The sequence below is a fragment of the Folsomia candida genome, unplaced genomic scaffold, assembly GCF_002217175.1.
Source record: "Folsomia candida strain VU population unplaced genomic scaffold, ASM221717v1 Fcan01_Sc007, whole genome shotgun sequence".
NCBI lineage: Eukaryota > Metazoa > Arthropoda > Collembola > Entomobryomorpha > Isotomidae > Folsomia > Folsomia candida.
In genome coordinates, this window is record NW_019091199.1 from 2,082,834 (window position 1) to 2,102,125 (window position 19,292).

Here is a 19,292-nt window from a genome sequence, read left to right on the forward strand (position 1 = left end):
AAGTACCATATCGGTTTATATATCCTGTATCATATCCTGTCAAGGTACGTTTCGTATGAATAGTTATGTTGTTATATTTGGCTTGCAATTTTGTTTTTTATTCATTAAAAACAGCATACAAAGGCCTAATGTTTAGCTTATCTTATGACTTTGGTGCACAGCACACATAGACTACTATATAGTTTACTCTTGGAGAACACACCACAATTTTGTGTAAATTAAAATATCGCGTAGTGTGGTCATCTAGGACATATAGGCTCTATATTTAGTGCACCTAAAATTTATACTTTAAATTTTTCTCTAAAATAATAAAGCGAAATATGGCATCGGAATTTGAAACAACGTGAGACCACTTTATGAGCCAGAGATTGTTGTTATTGTTCTAAGGTCTATAACTTTTAAAGTCAGATGCCATCGTGTCAAAACAAACTATAAAATACCAATTACTTCAATGCAATTGGTGGAGCTATTATTGTGTATTTCTTTTCAATGTTGGATTTCTTAGTTTAGCCTCTAATATGCGGTTTTCATGTTGCATTTGGGCCATATCAGCTTTCAACCGATTCAACTTATCTTCAACACTTTTTCCTTTTTCAAACTCGAGCTTATCTTCTTCTTGCCGTTGTTGCCTTTTTAAATTTCCAATTTCTTCCAACGTCTTGATAATTCTAGACAATGAAAGTAATACATAAATTAGTCAGGAACTAATTATGGGAATTTTGTGTACAAAATTTTGTATGCAAAAATGTAGAAGAGCAAAAATTCTTAATTAATTAAGTAAATCATCGGTCGGTGCCTTGATGGATTGGAATTTAGACAAATTGCTTGTAAATAATTAAACCGATACTCTTACCTAGAAAAATCAGAATGAATGGCAACTAAAAGTTTATAGGAGTGGGCAACATTTTTATCCTTGTCTGCGACCTAAAATGTAATATGCACATTAAGATAAAAGAGAATAAATATTTAAATATGTACACATAAATAGAATTTCAACAGTGCACAATCTTACTTTAAAAATTAATTCGTCTGCAACAGCAAACGTTCTATCCAATCGACCAGACAATGTGTTGATATCCTTTTGAATTTCTTTGGTTTGGCCGAGTACTTTTGCTATTTCCTTTTTCTGTTTTTTAATGTTTCCAATAATTTCCCCAATTCGTCGTGTGTATGAGGACCTATAAATAAATAATAATTTTGATCAAAATAATTTTTATTGTCAACATAATATGGGCGTGAGTGAGGAACAATAAACTGTCAGTAGTTTATGAATTTCGTGTAGAATGATTACCTGCTGAGATCCTTGGGAAGTTTTTCATATTCAATCAGTAGCTTATTGCACATGGCTTCCTTGTTTCGAGCTTCTTGTCCCATTAATTTTAACGTCGCTTTAAGATGTCTACCTTCCTCCACAATTTTATCAGCCTCCGACTAATTAAAGTAGTAATTTCATAATATTAGAAAAAGTAAAAAAAAAGTACAAGTTGGTCCATAATGGCTGATAGCAGTACATGTTTGAATGCATACCATTTCTTCGACGGATTTCTTGTTGCGAATCCTATCAATCAATGGTTGTCGATGTATTTCCCATTGTTGGGAAAGTTTCGTTAATTTTTCAACTTGTGAATCAACTGCATGTTTAACTTTCCCTAAAGCATCGTCCCCAGAAAGTAGTTGGTCCATTTTATGGAGTCTTTCCAACTGTTTGGATTTTTCATTCATTTTTAGATGCATTCGATTTATCTCTTGCTGCAGTTTTATAGAGTTTTCAGTGAGGTCACGAATATTTTTTTCCTTCTCTTTAATTAACTTGGCTTTGGACTTTGATTTTTCTTGTAAACCTTTAATGTATTCTGCTGCAGCCCTTTCTTCCTCTTCACGATTTTTCTTGTCCGCAATTTCAATCTCCTTTTTATTGTCAATTTTTGGTTTTTCGGGTATTGCTGGTTTTATTTTTGGTTTATCCAGCAGTTTAGGTTTCTCAAGTATAACATGTTTCTCCTCTTCTGGGATATCGGGGTCACCAAAATCATCATCAGAGTCTTCTTTTTTAATCACATGTGGCACAACTGGTTTAACATCTACTTTATTGCGATATTTTTCACGTTGTTTTTCGAATGTAAGGTCCGCAAGATGACTAGCATAGAATTTTAGAGTTTCTGAAAATTTACCCAAATCCCTTGTTAGTAAATGTATCCGCATACATATCATGCAATTAGTAGTAGTTATTAATCGATTTTATGTCACCCTTTGGCAAAGAGTCCACATCGACAGCGATTGGAAGCTTGATCCCGTCCACCTGAAGACCTCCATTCGTATAACCATCTCCGCTCCCATCAGTAAATTGATTTGATGCCTTTTCCACTGCTATTTTAGACAACAAGGTCTCAATTTGATCTCCAACTTCACTGTCTCTGGGCAGCTTTAAGTAAAGAAATGTATCATAATCAGCTTAGTTAATTAAATTTATGACACAATTTAAGTAGTAAATATTACCTTTTCTACCATGAATATCAAAATTTTCCTTGTTTCCTCTTCCGTGGGGTAGAGAAAAGACTGGCAGCCAATTTCTTCAGAGTATCCAATATCCTAGATGATTGGATAAATTCGCAACAATACATCAAAGTTTAATTATCGTGTAAATTCACACACTCACACTGTATCACATTCAGATGTAAACTATAATACCGTGATAAGTTGAGCAATTTGAGAGGCCACTTTATATCGCACTGCCATTGATACATTGCAATCGAAATCCGGAACATCTGCATCAGGACGACTGAGTTGAAGGCATTTAGTCACACATTGTATGAACTGAGGTGGAGAAAGTTCAGATACTTTTGAACCAATCTCACTGCAAACAAAAATAAATCCATATACATACAAATTTTAACCCCCAATTCAATATTACACAAATATTCATCAAATTCACCACCCAACGTACCATCCAATGTGTTTTAAAGTATAAATTAAAATTCCGTCAACTTCATCCATCCTAATCCTAGTCCCGTTCCCTCCGGGTCAGCGAAGATCATTAAAATTAAAATAATAGTAAAACCCTCCCCTTTAATATTCCCTAAACCTGATGAAATTTATTTAATGTTTGTGTGTGTAAAATGTACACTTTATTCGCATTTAAATAATGCTGAACAATAAGTAATTACGGTGTACGGTACTAGCCTAATGAATGTAGCAATTTATTGTAAATTGATACTGTTTCGACAATAAAAAAAGATGAACGATTTTTGATTTTATTCTGTATCAGTGTTATTATTATTGACATGTGTACGACTGCCACCAACTAATCCAGGCTGGGCAATTGGAGAACTTTTTCCGGTTTTATTACACGGAGGGAGGGAAGTCTTGTCAAGAGATTTTGCATGCGAAAAGCTTGATGGCCATTCCACATGATTCTCATAGTACTCTGTGAAACTGAGCAGTTGGCGCCCAACAAGCGAAAAGCCAGCATTTCTTTGTGTGCATATATTGTTGTCATTTGCAGTTCAACTTGAACTGTTCAAGTCGTTGAGGTGAAAGCAGTACAGCAAACTTTTGAAGACCTTGGCAAGATTCCCTCCAGTCAGTATTAGCAGGTTTGTTTGTAAGCTACACATTTTAATGATGTGGTGCATATCCTTATAAAAATTGGTTTGTGAAGATAGCTGTTTAACTCGATCTTATAATAGCGTAAAAGGGGACCGGGCATAGCAGAAATGAGTAGAGAAAATGGGGGTCACGATCAACTCGCCGACGCTGCCAGCAGATATGCATCAGTGGGTACAAGTCCTATGACGATACCTTGCACTTCGTCCGTCGGTACCAATACTGGGACGGCCTCCGTAAAAATTGAGGCAAATGGCAAGGGGTCTCGAAACCTGTTTCCCGAACAAGTTCCCGAGCTCTTGAATATTAAGGACAAGGGGTCAAATATGTTACCAATTACGGTGAAAAACGGGGAGGCCGGTGTCATCAATGGCAAGGGGGACAATCAAGAAGGAAGCAACGTGATTGTAGATGAGCAGCAATATTTGGATCTGATTCGAAAAATTCTGAACGAAGGAGCGATTCGGGATGACCGTACCGGGACAGGTGATAAAAATAAAAATTTTATTTAAAAAGCTAGTATTCGTTTAGTTGGAATTATTATGATTTAGGGACTATTTCCATTTTTGGGAGCCAGTTGAGATTCAGTTTGAAGAATGGTTAGCTTAAAAGTTTGGTTCCTGTCGATTTCAAATCAGCATTATTTGAGGTGCGTATGTAATATATATGTAATATAGACGTGATTCCACTACTGACCACGAAGCGTGTCTTTTGGCGAGGTGTGGTGGAAGAGCTGCTCTGGTTCATTAAAGGAAGTACCAACGCTAATGAGCTAAATGAAAAGAATGTCCACATCTGGGATGGGAATTCGTCCAGAGAATTTTTAGACAATCAAGGATTCACAGATAGAGAGGAAGGTGACCTTGGCCCAGTTTACGGGTATCAATGGCGTCATTTTGGGGCTGAATACAAAACAATGCACGATGACTACTCTGGGCAAGGTGTTGACCAATTGAAGGAGGTGATTCGGATGATCAAAGAAGACCCATACTCGAGGAGAATTATCATGTCAGCTTGGAACCCTAGTGATCTTCCACTCATGGCACTTCCTCCATGCCATTGCTTTGTTCAGTTTTATGTAAATCCTGCAAAGAAGGAACTGAGCTGTCAAATGTATCAACGGTCGGCAGATGTTGGGCTTGGTATGTCAGTTTATTTATATTTTTAGCAGAGTCAGCTCAGAGCTTATGGGAACGTCATATCGGTCTGTTTCTGTCTGTCCGGCTGTGACCCGCTAGCGGAACCACTGAACAGATTTTAACCAACTTATTCTTAAAGTGTGTATCCCTTCAAGGCCTTGAACGGGCTCGATGATGATCGATCTGGTGATTAGAATTAAAATAGAACTCAGACTCAGGCTAAATGAAGTCTGCACTATAGGTTTATTATTTATGCATTTTTGTAATTTTGATTAAATACTAATAGCATTAGTATATTATTTGTTTAGTCTAGTGACATATTGTCCAAAATCCATGACATGTAATTAATTACATTTGTGAAACCTGCAGGGATTCCAGGCTGGCCGCATAATTTGTTCTGGAAAGAAACGATTCCAATTTGATAAATTCTTGATTGGTCACTCTCTGGTATCATGATTGGTTTAAGTAGTGGTCCACCATCCTCATCAGAACAAATTCCTTTGTTGGCAGTGCTGGTTGCACAGAACTATTAGAATGCACACTTAATTTGCAGTTTTTGTTGTTATTACATTAATTTCATAATGATCAGAATGTAACCCTTCCAGGTCCAAATTTTGCATGAGATATCTTATAAAATCGATCACAATATTCCCTCAGTTCGAACGTCATTTCCGTTACTCGTAGATTGCGTGGATATAACATGTACGAAGAAGCCAAAGAACCTGCACGCATTTCGACATAACCATATGTCTAATACTAATTATGATAATAATCGTGTACATATGTTTGCACATAAATCGTTGATACCTTCTTCCAATTTTCCCCAACTAACTGAAACGGTCTTGTTGTTTTTAAAACCAGCGAACAATGTCTCTGCTTTGGGTAAACAAACTGGTCTCATGTAACCTAAACAAAACAATTGTCATATAAAAACATGTGTGCAATTTCCTGTTATATGCTGGACATATGAAAGTTTAAGAAATATCTTGAACCACTCCAACACACTCTCAGTGACTGTCACGCTTTTTGCCAACTTCACAAGACCAATGTCATGTTGTCTTGTTGGGAGAACATAGTCAGGATGAATCACAGTGTCGCTGACTTCCACAACCTTGGATATCGGGAAGCACTTTCCATTGTCGCAATGTGCATTATGTCCTCCAAGTACGATATTCGATCTGCGGGATGGGATTTATGTAGACAAAGCATGAGACATATACTTAAGAATTATTGAAATTTAAGTAGTATACACTTTGACTGCACTGTTGAGGCCGATTAGGCATGTTGCACTAGTCAATACATATCGGGAACTAATTAGGGTTCCAGAGCAAACAGGCCATCTTACGCCCTTGTTATCTGCATTATATTTATGCTTTTAGTCGTTCTCGTTCTACGGCAATATATATATGCATACCTTCCACGACTACTCGGACCATCCACGGATACTTTGAAGGGGTATTCGGTTTCGTGAGAAATACTTTACTGCCACTTTGTTGCATTGAAGTTGCAATATCCTCTTTATCCGCAAAGCCGCATTCCTCTTCTGCGGGAAGCAAGAGGATGTTTTTATGCTGGGTGACATCAATGCCTTTTCCGGTTGTTAGTTCTTTTGAGCCAGGGACCAGTGCATCCTCGTTACCCTCTGTCACACCTTCGTCATAAGCGTCGCATTTTACTTTATTCGTCACATTCAATTCTAGAATTTCTCTTGGTTGATGATAATTAACTAAAACTTACCTATTCCACCAAAGATTAGGAGGGCTCCTGCTATGATTAATACTGTCGGGTTCATGCTAAAAAAATAATGACTCGAAATTGGACGAAGTCGGTTGGTGGTGAAATTAAGTTAAAAGAAAAACAGAACAAAAACCGGGGAGGCTTCTTCCGACCAAATCATTTTTAATAATTATTGCCTTCATATAGCATATTAATTGACATGTGTAAAATAATTTGGTCTTTTATTGCTGCAGGTGTCCCATTTAACATTGCCAGTTACGCCTTGTTGACGAAACTGATTGCTCATGTCACTGGATTGATTCCGGCTGAGTTTGTCCACACGCTTGGTGATGCTCATGTGTATTCCAACCATGTCGATGCCTTGAAAATACAGCTTGAACGAGCTCCACGACCACTGCCTACCTTGAAATTCAAACGCGAAATTTCCGACATTGAAATGTTTACTGTCGATGATTTTATCCTAGAAGGATACAACCCTCATGGAAAAATCGAAATGTCCATGGCCGTTTAAAATTCTAATGTTTCACCAAACTATTAAAAAGTGTCTTCATTGATCACTAAAAAATATTGTATTCTTTAACTATTTAAATATAGTCTTTAATTTGATATCAAACTTTGTATTATCGTAATGAAACGTTTTTTTATTGATACGTAATATTTAGTGTGCATATAATAGAGTTGATAAAATTTCTCCTTCTTTCAAATTACATTGTTAATGCGTCTCTTATTATGTAAGGGTTTTCATAATGTATTCATAAAAGTGAAATCAGGACAAAATAAGCAAGTATTACATCACTTGGCTTGAGCTATTTGTGAACTTTAGAATTTGAAGTAATAAAGTTATTGTCAAACAAGGAAGCTAAGTACATATAAGTTCAAAATGAAGCATATTCTTTACAAGCAATTATTCTGGACGACTGTTTGTGCAATAACTTTGAGTTGCAGTTTATTTTCGTCTACTGCACCAGGTACAGCATTATTTATCTGCACTATCCTTGCAATTTGATTTTGTGACTGACATCGTAAATTCTGCAGTAAATGAACAAATCTGTTTTGCATCCACACATTTTGCAGTTGGTGAGGCCGTTCGGCTGAACCGAGCTCGTCGGGCATTCAAATGTTATCAAGGAATATGCAAAAAGCCACAATTATCGGAGCAACAACTGGTGCGTCCATTTGTTCCAAGTCCTCTAGAGTTGGAATACTTTGCTCTCCAGCAAGAATCCTTTCCTGACAACCAAATTATGGGATCTGATGAAGACGACGACGGTACAACGGAGTCTTCAGAAGGTGACGATTCCGATACTGAGACTACAACTGAAAGTCAGGAAGATGATAATTCCAATATTGAGAGTACAACTAAAAGTCAGGACGATGGGGATGCTGATTTTGTTTCAACTACTGAGACCACATTTGAAGAAAAAGATGAAGATCAAGGAGTGACCGATAACTAATAACTCGAACCCAAATTCACCTTCATTTGAATAAAGATTAATGCTTGCAATATTGATAATTATAAACTCGCACAAGACGTACGTATGTCAATGTCATACAGATAGCATCGCTCGAATCCAAATACATTTGAATAATAATTATTTAATATACCCCCTATGCAGATCTTGAAGTTGAGAACGAAATAGTAGAATGAATTCCATTTCTATGATCCATACACATGTATGCATGCATGTATTTAATAGGGAGGAAATTATAGTTTTGTTGTCAATATATGCAGGACTAAGGCACATACCTCAAAACATTAGAAAATTGTATTTATCTACATAGTTTTTGGACTAGTCTAATGTAATTAACCTTTAAAGGTTATGCCCCATGGATTCCTTAATTTCTCGTTAGTTTGCTCGAAGTTCATCCTCAGTCTGTCTTCCACCACAAAAGCAGCATATTAAATTTGTGATTTTGCACATCCAAATTTTCTTTTTGTCATTACTCTTAATTTATAACGTACCACAAGTCAAAACATTCTCAGCGTATTCAATTTTAACTGCCGTTTTATAAACTGACGATGACAATGCTACTGGAAAAAATGGAGACATCGATGCTTCAGGTATTTAGTAAAGCTTTTTAACGCCTACATTTTTTCTTCTTTCTTGAAATATGTTCTCTAAATATATCAAAATTTTTGTGATTTGTTTGCTGTCTTAGATCAGGGACAAAATGTCGGCGGAGTACGATTGGGACTTTGTAATTCCACCTCACAGCCGTATTAAACAGAACATGTCGGATGTTTCAGGGGGTGGAGGATTTGTATTCTCAGACTTAAAGTTCAAAACCGGATTTCTTGCAAATGCGTATCACAAGTTGTAAGTGGTGTTTCCTAAAAATAATTGGCACATATATACATAGATAACATCGTGAGCCACTAATGCATATAATAATTACAGGATGTTTGCCATTTACTCCAACCAAGTGAACGCATACGTGATTCTTCAAAGCAAAACTAAGGACAAAAAATATGACCTTCTGCGGACGGGAAAATTGGAACTGTTTTCTCAAAATAGCCTAAAGTCCACAAAGGAGTTGAGATTCGCTTGCGACGACATGTCCCACGCTCCTAATCCTCACAATGTCTATGCCACCGTTTGGATAAACACTGACGGCAGTTGGGATGACACCATTGATCTCATGAAGCTCACGATCCGTGTTGAGTACCAAGAATGTAACATCAGAAATTATTATTTGTTTTGAACCTCAGAAAAAAATATAAATATTTATGGGTCTAAAATTGCATATCCTCTGCTTTAGTGGGAAGTGTGATTCCGTACGTAAATGAAAGTGTCTTCAATAAGCTAAAACTGCATACTTCCCCCCTGGAGCTGGACGCGAGTGATTTGTTTTTATCCAAGAGTTTGTCCGACACCATGTTTGTTTGCAATAATGAAGTATTTCCGGCTCATCGATTTATCTTATCGTGTAAGTTAGCCGACGCATTATTATTTGCGTAATATAATTCAATTAACGATTCATTGCTTTAAAAAATAAATATAGGCAAAAGTCCCGTTTTCAAACAAATGTTCCAACATGAAATGATGACAGAGACGAGAGAAGGACGAGTAGTAATTGATGACATGACCCCAAACGTTCTTAAAGAACTACTTCGATTTCTGTACTGTGGTCAAGTTCAAAATATGAAAGACATGTGCCTTGACTTGTTTAAAGTTGCGGAAAAGTACGATATTCAAATGCTGAAAAATCAATGTGAACTTGCTCTCATCCAAAATATTGACTATCAAAATGCAATGAGCATGTACATGATCGGCGACATGTACAACGGCGAGGTCCTCAAGGAGAAAGCTGTTCAGACGCTAAAAATGTGAGTTGTACATACTTATTGTGCAGCCAAAAGGTTTAAAATGTAGATTATATAATAAGCAATGGTCGTTTTTTAAATTTTGATCATGTATATTTGCTGCAGGCACAAATCAACAGTCGTTCCTGATACGGAGACATTCAATGAATTTACACAACGGTACCCCGAACTTATGTTTCAGTTGTACAATCTGTAACCCCAATAATTATCCAGTCTCACGAATATCCTTATAAAAGTTAATGCTTTATACATAATTCAATATTTCTGCCACAGCCACGTTGCCATTTTGCAACAGAAAAAGCTAATATGTAGTTACAGAATTATTTTAATATTTTTTAACGCTATTATAAACAAGTAAAAGTCACTAAAGCGTCTTAGATTAGATTATATTTTATTTACACATTTTTATTGTTTTACAATAGTTGCAGGAATGATTTGCTTCTAATTTTGTTTGTTTGTATGTGTGTGCTATGAGTGCACATTAAAATTTTAATGTAGCTTCGAGTAGATATTTTGTTATGAATTTTAAGTACACTAGAGAGCCATCGAATGTTACAATTTGTCGTACATATTTATATGGAACCATTTTTATTGTTTTTATTGCGTGTGAATGTACTAAAACATATATATTTCAAGCTTGTATTCTCATTCATTAGCATCACAGATATTGCTGTGAAATAAATACATTCAGCATGCCTGATGAAATTGAGAGATTGTTACGAGCTGCGTCATTAATATTAGCATAAGCGTTCCTGCCGTTGAAAATGGCGGAGGAGTCAGCCTTTTGGTCGCGGAAGGCAAACATAACTTTCTGCGGGGGGCGGCCCCCAAATTGAGTTCGATACCAAACCCACCATTATAATTGGCACTACTGGAGTCCAGATCATTAGCAGTGCCATTTTGATTAAGATCTATCAATGTAGTCGTGTTATTCGTTATTAAATCGTTGTTGGCGAGGAATTCCTGAGTATCATCGTTTTTATGGATGTCTTCGTCATGGGCAAATCTTGCACGAAGTGCCCTTTCCACTCTCTCTCGCAAATGATGAATTGGTAACACGGTCGTGCCGGAGGAAATTTTTGATGACTGATTGCTTTCTAGTGTCGGTTCGATGAGGAATTGTATCCGGCCCAAAGACGAACCTGAATTGGGGTGTTGTTCGACCACCTTTGTGGATTTCGCGTCTTGGCAAGTGAGACCTGCACTGCATTGCTCAGTAGAGTTGCATGGCCAGTTGATAAGCCGTTTACAAGTTCCGTCCTGAAATACCATTTGTTCCACATGGGTATCTGTCAGTCGGACCATGAGGCATCTGCACGTCCCACCCACACACTGAAGAAATGGGTTTGAGTGAAAGCAAACGTCGTCGGTTATATCTGTAACCTCAGAGTTCCTGCAAGGGTCGCCATGCTCCAGGTTCCCAGCCTGGAAAAATTATGGAAACTTAAAATATACAACCAGTGTGCAGTAATTGTTTTATATGTTCACCTCTGATGGTGGTTCAAGCAAGGCGAGGTCCTTCATTTCCAAGATTTCCATTCCTATAATATTCATGCAAGAGCTGAATCCTGCTAACAGCAGTATAAGTGAAATCATGGTAAAGACTGACAACATGCCGGAGATTTAACTCATTTAGACATCAATTGTTTTTGTCATTCATGGATTTCTATTTCATAAATAATACACAATTCTTGGATTTAGTTGATGTTTCCATGATTTGACATGGGTGTTTAGTGTAGAAGATTTTAATTTACGTACAGTGTAGACTTCATTTAGCCCGAGTCAGGGACAGAGTCCACTTCTAAATTTGTGTCAAAATTTACCGGACGACCCCGTGGTGGGGATAGTCGATTGGTTGCTAAATATTTTCTATTATTTTGCCCCAAATTTTCGAAGTGTGTACAAATCCTTCCCAGTAACTACGAGAACCAGTGGGGCTCGCTTCTTTCAAAGCTAGAACTTTCAAACTTGTATTTGCTACTCAAGTTATTCTTAGCATCCATACCAAATTACAGCTGAAATAGCAATCACCCATCACCCCACCCGTAAACCATTAGACCGATTTTGTCGATCTTGGAACTCATACATGGCCTTGTTAGGATGCACATTTTAATACCAAGTTGGTCTAATAGCAACATTGCATCTTACATTGAATGCGTGCCCAGAATTTACTTAGGATTAGAACCCGTTTCAAATTACATTTAATAGCTTAAAATCATATTCTGCATTTACAATATACATATCATCCATTATACATTTCTTTTGTTGTGTACTACAATTTCGGGCTAAAACTGTTCATAGATTTCGGGCGATGTGTTACATCGAGAAATAGATATATTGACCAAACTTGATTTCGTTCACAACGTTCACCCACCGAGCATAACACAAAATTCGCCGAACCAATCTAACACAATTCTACATTAATTAATGGTGGCAATTCCTATTTGATACTTGCTGCAAAAACCCAAAAAATGAGGATTTTTGAAGTATCTAAGGAATCGTCACAACGTTATAATCAGAGCTAAATAAGCGTCTAATTGCGTTGGGTTCACTTTATAATTTTATCATTGTGAGTATACATAAATCGCAGGATTCGGATTTTGACCTCGGGAACAATTTAGCTAAGAATTAAAATGCCTGTCACGCGGAAGTCTGACGTGAAAGGAGGTGGTGGCGACATTCGTGGGACGAAAACATTTGATCGGAGAAAACAGAGTAGTAGGAACCCTTCGATTCCTGGTGCTTCGGCTGCTGGGACAACTGCCCCGTCGGGTGGTGGTGATACTGCTGGGTAACGGCCACCACTTGGATTTATAGATGGATTCAGCTTATTTTTTAATCAAGATGACAAATTATAATTTGCATATCACAGGACGCACGAAGATGATGACGCACTTGCCGCATTCTTTCAAGAAGTAAAACAGGATGAAGCAGCAATTTCTCAAGATATTCGGAAAGCAAGCATAATTCTTGGACAGAAGTTTTTCAAATTGGGACCGGATGTATGTACAAAAAAGATGCTATTAGACTTTCCTGAATTTGAAGTTCTTTTTCCTCTTTGTATTTGACAGTTCATCGATGAAGATTTCCTAGAATGTACTCCTGTGCCGCTGTATGAGCAAATGATTCCTGTACTTGACTATGATTCCTACTTGGACAAATCAGACGACCTTGTGCAAGTTGTGAGGATCTTAAATTAAGACGCCAATTTATTAATGTCTTTATTTTCCTTTGTAAAACGTAACTTTATCATCAACTATTTCTTTGTTTAGACTCCAATAAGACCTCAAACATTCAGTGCATTATTTGCATTTTATCGTGATCGAGGTCCGGCTCTGAATTGGGATCCAAGTTTAACTGATTTAGAAGAAGATTGCTTTTTCCAGGAAGTTATCAATTTTCCAACCAGCAAATTGGCGTGTATGATGTATAGTAAATGCGTTATAAGTGGTTCGTCAGTTCATTATAATGACAATTTTTCATAGATATTTTACCACGGGAAAGGAAAAAGGACCGCGTGAAAAAGAGACGAGTCAAGATATTTAAGCCGAATGGAGATTTCGTAGTTAAAACAAGACTCTATATTGACCTAGTGGAAACACCGACAATATTTCTTATTGAGATTGTGGGTTCTTGGGTCCCTGAAAATGATGCTAACATTGATGCAATTAAAGAAAGAAATGACAAATATGACGAGGTGGGTACAGAGTAATATTCCAGAATTTCTCAAATTCACAATTTACATGAATGCGTGGTCGTTCTTGATGAAGGTGATTCAACGCCACTCCGTGCCTGCAACTGCGTCATTGGCTCATGATTACAGCCAAACTTTTGAAAGTTACAAATTGAGCGAGTACACAGACTACAAAATTCAAGGATGTGCAGATATTGGGACAGAATGCCACATGTACTACATTGAAGACGAGTACAGACGAGTTGCTGCAGAGGAAATTAAGAGAAAGATTCGTGAAAATGGTATGGAATCATTAAATACAACGAATTGCCTGAATTTACAATTTTTATGTACTACGTATGACCATGTACTCCTTCTTTTTCCAATCTTATAATGTATAGAGATGTTATAATGTATGCATGTTTTTGTGTACATATGTGCAGAAGAGCAACAGGCAAGATTGGCTACCGAGAAAGCTCTTCAAGATGCCCCAGAAGTCAAGAACTCGGATGAGGATTCCTCTGGGGATGAGGAGGACACCACCGTTCGAGTTGACCTCTCACTTTACAAGGATGACGAAGACAGGGATGAGGAGAAGCAGATATTGATAGATGAAGCAAGTGCGGATGAAATACCAATGAGCAGCGACGATGACGATGAGTTTGAAATCCGTCTCCCCTTACAAAGTAAGCATTTGGTTACAATCTGTGCATATAAATTAACGGAGAACTAAGTATTTGTCAAGTTGCACATACTTTGTTCAGCTATTTATGACCGGAAACGTCACCACAATAAGCATCGCGGGCTGCGGATGTATCCGGACATAAGTTTCTCCATAATTGCACTGGAACGAATTATTTGTATGGATTCACAACAGGAAAACCAAGCAGACATGAGAGGGTTCACTCAAGAAGAGGTCAAAATAGTGATTGGACCTGCAGTGGAAGAGGCGGTCGGCGATGCTGTCGATGAAGACGTCATGGTCGACCTTCTCATTCAGCAACACAGAATGCAAGAGCAGCTGGAGAAACCCGAGGGTGACCAAGGGGGACATGAAGCAGGAGAGATTACGGAGGCAGACATTCTCCGGATGCAAGCGGAAGTTGAGGCTGTCGAGGAGGGTGCAGACGAGGATGCAGAGATGGCTGGTGGAGGCAAGAACGCTGCCTCGAAAGTGGAGGAACCCACGATCACTGCCACCACCGTTGAGGACGATGAGAAGGACGCCTTTGACTTGGCTCTGGACGATGGTGCCATAATGGAACATGATGATGATGGTATGGTCGCGCTTTTGGACGAGCAGGTGTGTGCATAGATGTACAGTTGATTACGGTTTTGAGGTATGTACATATGCATTAATTAATGAAATTTAATGAATGAACAGGGTGGAAATCGGCAAGGTGGCGGAGGACAAGATACTGAAGATCGCAGCGGGTATTTAGAGCGTTTCGGCGCGGATGATTACGACAGTATGAGCAGTCGTCTCTCTGGTGAACGAGGAGGACAAGTTGTTCTTGGGAATTTGCGATGCGAGTGGACCGACAGTGCTGAGCGAGAAACAGATTTCCGCGACGAATTTAATGAAGCCAAAGCCGCTGAAGAAATTATTGTGGAAGAAAAACTTAACCTTCCATCCGTGAATGATGATGATGATATTGAGTACGTGCCACCCACGCTTCCGGCCGACCCTGCGGAGATAGCTTTAGAAAAGAAGGAAATGTTTGAAGGCTTAGTTCACACGTTTCCTGACCTTGTCAAGATTCCAAAAGTCCCCACCCCAGAGGAGATCAAGGCGCAGGAGGCCGCCATGGTAGAGCAGGAAGATGATGTTTCAGACCAAAGTGATGGAGATGAAGATTCTCGACTCTCGGATCATGTTGGATTCGACGAGGATGTCGAGGACTCTTCAGACAACCTCTCTCCAGATGATGCTGCCGAGGTGGCTGCATTCAAGGACTTGTCCGCAAGACGAAGTTCGATAAGTCGACACTTTGCTCTTAAGACAGCTCAATCAGAAATACCATCACTAATGGGTAAAAATAATCAAATCACACATAATTTTGTTAAAATTTGTTAATTAAAAAAATCAAATATATTTTCGACTTGGTCTAATATTTAGAAACTGATGGGCCACATTTGAAACAATTTTGGGAGTTTAATGCAAAGATTACAAGGGGAAAGGAGGTCACTGATATTGCTCTCCATCCAAGCAATGGGGTAATTATGCATAGTGACGTGATACATATGCACATGAATATTTGCAATAGGTTTGCCATTCTATAGTTGTATACCAATTTTATAGAATCTGATTGCTGTGTCCTATGGCACTTTTCAATTTGGGAAAGAGTCCAGCGAAGGATTGGTGTGCGTTTGGAACGCAAAAAATAATCGAAGTCCAGAAAGGACTTATTTTCTAAAATCACCTCCAACGACGCTCGCATTTTCCGAATTTTCGCCCTACATTCTTGCAGTTGGGATGTTGGATGGAAATATTGTAATGTATGACGTGAGGGAAAGCGACCCTGCCATATTGTGGAGTACTTAGTAAGTGCTGTTTCCATTTCGAAACACAAGTTTGACTGCCAATTTTTTATTATGAATCACACATTTATTATTAAATTCATGTGCTCATTTTCTCGTTATATAATGTGACAGTGCTCAAGAGGACAGACATTTAGGACCGGTTTGGGTCATTTACTGGTTGGTAGAAGAGGACAGTGCAAATGAGCTATCCGTCTCAGAGTCCATGCTTTCCTTGGGGGATGATGGTTACTTGAAACGATGGAGTATGGCGAAAGGACTAGAATCTGTCGGTACTGCTAGAAAATGCTTTGCTATTAATGCAGCACAAATGTTTTCCTTCGTTATTACGCAATTCATTCCTGCCCTGGCTTATTATTTATTATGTAACACTATGTACATGTGTTTATTTAGATGTAATGAAGGTGATGAGATCTACGATGCAAATTCCTGGGCGGAGAGAAAAGAGAAACGAGTCCCTCATCACCACACTGTCCACTGCGTATACCGTTTGCTTCTTCTCGGACAATACAGAGCTTTTTCTCCTGGGGACTGAAGAGGGATTTATCCACAAAGTATAATCATTATGCAAATAATTATATCATCAAATTTTTGCAGGCTAACATGCTTGTCAACGTTTCCAATATTCTTTCAGTGTTCCACTGCTTACAAGGACCAGTACGTGTCCACGTATGTTGGTCACACTGGTCCCGTGTACCGAATCTGCTTCTCGGTTTTCGACGAGACAGTTTTTGTAAGTTGTGGTGGAGATTGGACGATTCGCATTTGGAAAACGGATCACCCGACACCATTACTGTCCATGAACACTGGACTTGTGAGTTGTGTATTGCAATTCTTGGCATATTGAATTTGGGATTGCATTTACTGTAAATATGCAAATGAGTCAGTATATAGAATGAACAGGGAGAACTCTTATCTAATTTATTCCAGAGAACGATTTTTGACGTGGCTTGCAGTCTTTATTCTTCCACGATATTTATTTGTTGTGCAGAATTTCACATTGAAGTTTGGGACCTTTCCATCAATACCTTGGAACCTGCGGTGCAACAACACCTGCATAATGATTTGGGCTTGAGAAAAGTGGCTTTTAACGGCTCATTAAATGTGTGTGGATGTACATGTGGACAAAAATGTTATAAATTAGCTAAATGAATCTTTACATGATATGTGCAGAGTGTAATCATTGGAGACGATGATGGCGGTGTTCATATATTTGGATTGAGAAAATTTCCAAAACCTCAAATTGGACGAGGAGCTCAGGTTTTTAGTTTGAATAAATTATATGATGAACTTTTAGTGAATGACTGGTCACTGCATGTTTGATTCTGCACGCATGTTTAGATTGACTCTTTGATGGAAGCACTTCTTCCTGGGTACAAGAAACGTCAAAAGGAGACTTCTGCGGGTGATGCCAGTACGTTGGGGTCGCAAAACCTGAAAAGCGTCATGAAAAGTGGTGGTGCCAGTGCCAGTGCTTCGTCGGCTAAAGTCTCAGATACGCACACAGACGAACATGGAAGGACGAAATCAACTCGATCAGGAATGGCAAATTAATTGATTGCTAATTTCATAAAATCAAAGAATTTCATAAATTGAATTAAATATGATAAGCTTAGGAAAATCTTTGTTTTTGAATGAGACAAGTTATCTAATTTCTTAATGTAAGTTTGACTACTCTCCTCCGTATGCTACATGGTGAACTATATGAACTCTGGAAGTTTGCATGAACATTTGAATAAATTGAGATTACATGGCTGCATAAAACTAAATTTGGAAGGAATGGAATTACCATATCATAATATTCACTACGGTTTTTGAGATTAACGAAACATCGACTTTTCAATATTTTTAGTTGAACCCAAACCGTATGGGGAATTCTCATCCAAATTAAAGCTTTCTGTTTATTCTAATTTGAACTTTATTTGGACAAGCACACTGTTGTCTGCATGCACTTGAATTTACAGATATGCTGATGACAATGAACGTCAAAATGGTTTGGTTGGACTTCCCCAACCCAAGTTCCTAGATTTATTATACCATTTTAACGTCGGCATGAGATGCATGTGTACACACATACACACGTTACGCTATTAAGGGCATTTGTCCCTTTTGTGTCTGGAAAACCCCAGAGTTCAGTTTGAACTCGATCACACAATAGAAAGTGGAATGACCGAAACAAACGACAATTTCTTGAGCAGGTATAAAAGAAGAGGAAACCTCGTTCTGTGACCACACTCACTTTTTCGTTCTTGAAAGCTCACAAAGTTTTTCAACATCTTAAACTCAAAACTCCGAACAAACCTTATCGTCATTTCACAGAAATGGAATCCAGAACAAACGTTTGCTTCCTTCTCGTGGTCTGTCTCTTCACATTCTCTGTTGCTTTGCCCCACCAACCGATCGGAACTTCCCAAGTTAACAATGGTAAGTTAGTATTCAAAGTTTATCTGTTCTAGTAGAGTTCGGAAAATTTCAGAATTTTTTCAAAACTGACACTTTGATTTGAATTTGAAGATCGAAATAATAGTAAAAACTTATGTGTGTTTTGTTTTGTGCGTTGTAGATGTTGATCCGTCGGTGCCACTGTTGAGGGGGGCGAGACAGTACTACCCAGGAGGAGGTTACGGTGGAGGTTATTATCCTGGAGGCGGCATTGGGGTCGGAAGCAGTCAGGCAAACGCTGCAGCTATTTCCAGCTCCTCGTCCCTCGGCGGAGGTGGCGGATTCGGAGGGTTCCCAGGCTCGGGAACATCTTTCTCTGCTTCCCAGGCAGCTGCGAATTCATTTGGATCAGGGTGAGTAGATACTTTTCAGTTTAAAATACTTTCGCTATGCACCGAAGTGAACGTGATTCAATTATTGGATTCCCATCCTAATGAATTTTTTTTTTACTTATTTATGATTTCAGCTTTGGAGGAAAGTAATCATCTCACCATTTGTGACATCGGCGTGACATCCGCGTCGTCCAGACCTGCCTTCCTCTGTCCCCGTATTACATAGAATTATTATTTAATCTTTCCGAGTTTATTTTTCAAGTGGTGCTACTTACAAATATTTTATTCATTCTGATCTTTACCTATTTTGACGATTTATCTGCTGTAATTCAGATCAAATAACTAATGAGAATCTTATTAAATGCTCAACATATCCTATTCTTTGAATGAAATTCTTGGTTTTGTTTAAATGTGGATTTATTTCGGTTATGCATTACTTTGTCCATTGCATTTCATCGTCCATGAAACTCGCACACATGCACTTACATCGCATATTAATA

At 38.2% G+C, this 19,292-nt stretch overlaps 6 protein-coding genes across 7 annotated transcripts; 4 read left to right on the plus strand and 2 right to left on the minus strand.

Annotated features, from left to right (window-relative positions):
* Positions 1–76: 76 nt before the first annotated feature.
* On the minus strand, positions 77–3,358 carry LOC110851770 (coiled-coil domain-containing protein 22). The gene is made up of 9 exons (XM_022099663.2): positions 2,945–3,358; positions 2,689–2,854; positions 2,497–2,589; positions 2,248–2,422; positions 1,528–2,159; positions 1,292–1,431; positions 1,013–1,178; positions 854–924; positions 77–668 (listed from the first exon to the last, which is right to left on the minus strand). The coding sequence occupies exons 1-9, from the start codon at positions 2,992–2,994 to the stop codon at positions 470–472; spliced, it is 1,692 nt and encodes a 563-aa protein (XP_021955355.1). The 5' UTR covers positions 2,995–3,358; the 3' UTR covers positions 77–469.
* Positions 3,359–3,450: 92 nt separating this feature from the next.
* Positions 3,451–7,345, plus strand: LOC110852384 (thymidylate synthase). 2 transcript variants are annotated; one of them, XM_022100447.2, is made up of 5 exons: positions 3,451–3,593; positions 3,687–4,089; positions 4,155–4,202; positions 4,281–4,745; positions 6,713–7,345. In XM_022100447.2, exons 2-5 carry the CDS (start codon positions 3,714–3,716, stop codon positions 6,988–6,990), a joined length of 1,167 nt encoding a protein of 388 aa, XP_021956139.1. In that variant the 5' UTR covers positions 3,451–3,593; positions 3,687–3,713; the 3' UTR covers positions 6,991–7,345. The 2 variants fall into 2 exon arrangements, with proteins under 2 accessions (XP_021956139.1, XP_021956140.1); XM_022100448.2 differs by having other exon boundaries at positions 3,467–3,601.
* On the minus strand, positions 5,004–6,714 carry LOC118436283 (CLIP domain-containing serine protease 14D-like). The gene is made up of 7 exons (XM_035854005.1): positions 6,480–6,714; positions 6,157–6,393; positions 5,993–6,098; positions 5,748–5,920; positions 5,550–5,648; positions 5,340–5,464; positions 5,004–5,268 (listed from the first exon to the last, which is right to left on the minus strand). Exons 1-7 carry the CDS (start codon positions 6,532–6,534, stop codon positions 5,047–5,049), a joined length of 1,017 nt encoding a protein of 338 aa, XP_035709898.1. The 5' UTR covers positions 6,535–6,714; the 3' UTR covers positions 5,004–5,046.
* A 975-nt stretch (positions 7,346–8,320) lies between the features above and the next one.
* LOC110852552 (speckle-type POZ protein B) lies at positions 8,321–10,513 on the plus strand. The gene is made up of 6 exons (XM_022100653.2): positions 8,321–8,541; positions 8,640–8,797; positions 8,879–9,153; positions 9,240–9,407; positions 9,483–9,807; positions 9,910–10,513. Exons 1-6 carry the CDS (start codon positions 8,500–8,502, stop codon positions 9,998–10,000), a joined length of 1,059 nt encoding a protein of 352 aa, XP_021956345.1. The 5' UTR covers positions 8,321–8,499; the 3' UTR covers positions 10,001–10,513.
* Positions 10,514–12,437: 1,924 nt separating this feature from the next.
* Positions 12,438–19,184, plus strand: LOC110852758. Its single transcript, XM_035853707.1, has 19 exons — positions 12,438–12,595; positions 12,677–12,806; positions 12,876–12,986; positions 13,077–13,224; positions 13,290–13,501; positions 13,575–13,779; positions 13,921–14,163; positions 14,242–14,780; positions 14,862–15,510; positions 15,597–15,694; positions 15,780–16,021; positions 16,133–16,290; positions 16,412–16,572; positions 16,653–16,832; positions 16,949–17,122; positions 17,192–17,278; positions 17,360–18,442; positions 18,582–18,813; positions 18,927–19,184. Exons 1-17 carry the CDS (start codon positions 12,438–12,440, stop codon positions 17,570–17,572), a joined length of 3,708 nt encoding a protein of 1,235 aa, XP_035709600.1. The 3' UTR covers positions 17,573–18,442; positions 18,582–18,813; positions 18,927–19,184.
* LOC110852217 (glycine-rich protein 5) lies at positions 18,340–18,942 on the plus strand. The gene is made up of 3 exons (XM_022100222.2): positions 18,340–18,442; positions 18,582–18,813; positions 18,927–18,942. Exons 1-3 carry the CDS (start codon positions 18,340–18,342, stop codon positions 18,940–18,942), a joined length of 351 nt encoding a protein of 116 aa, XP_021955914.1.
* Positions 19,185–19,292: the final 108 nt, after the last annotated feature.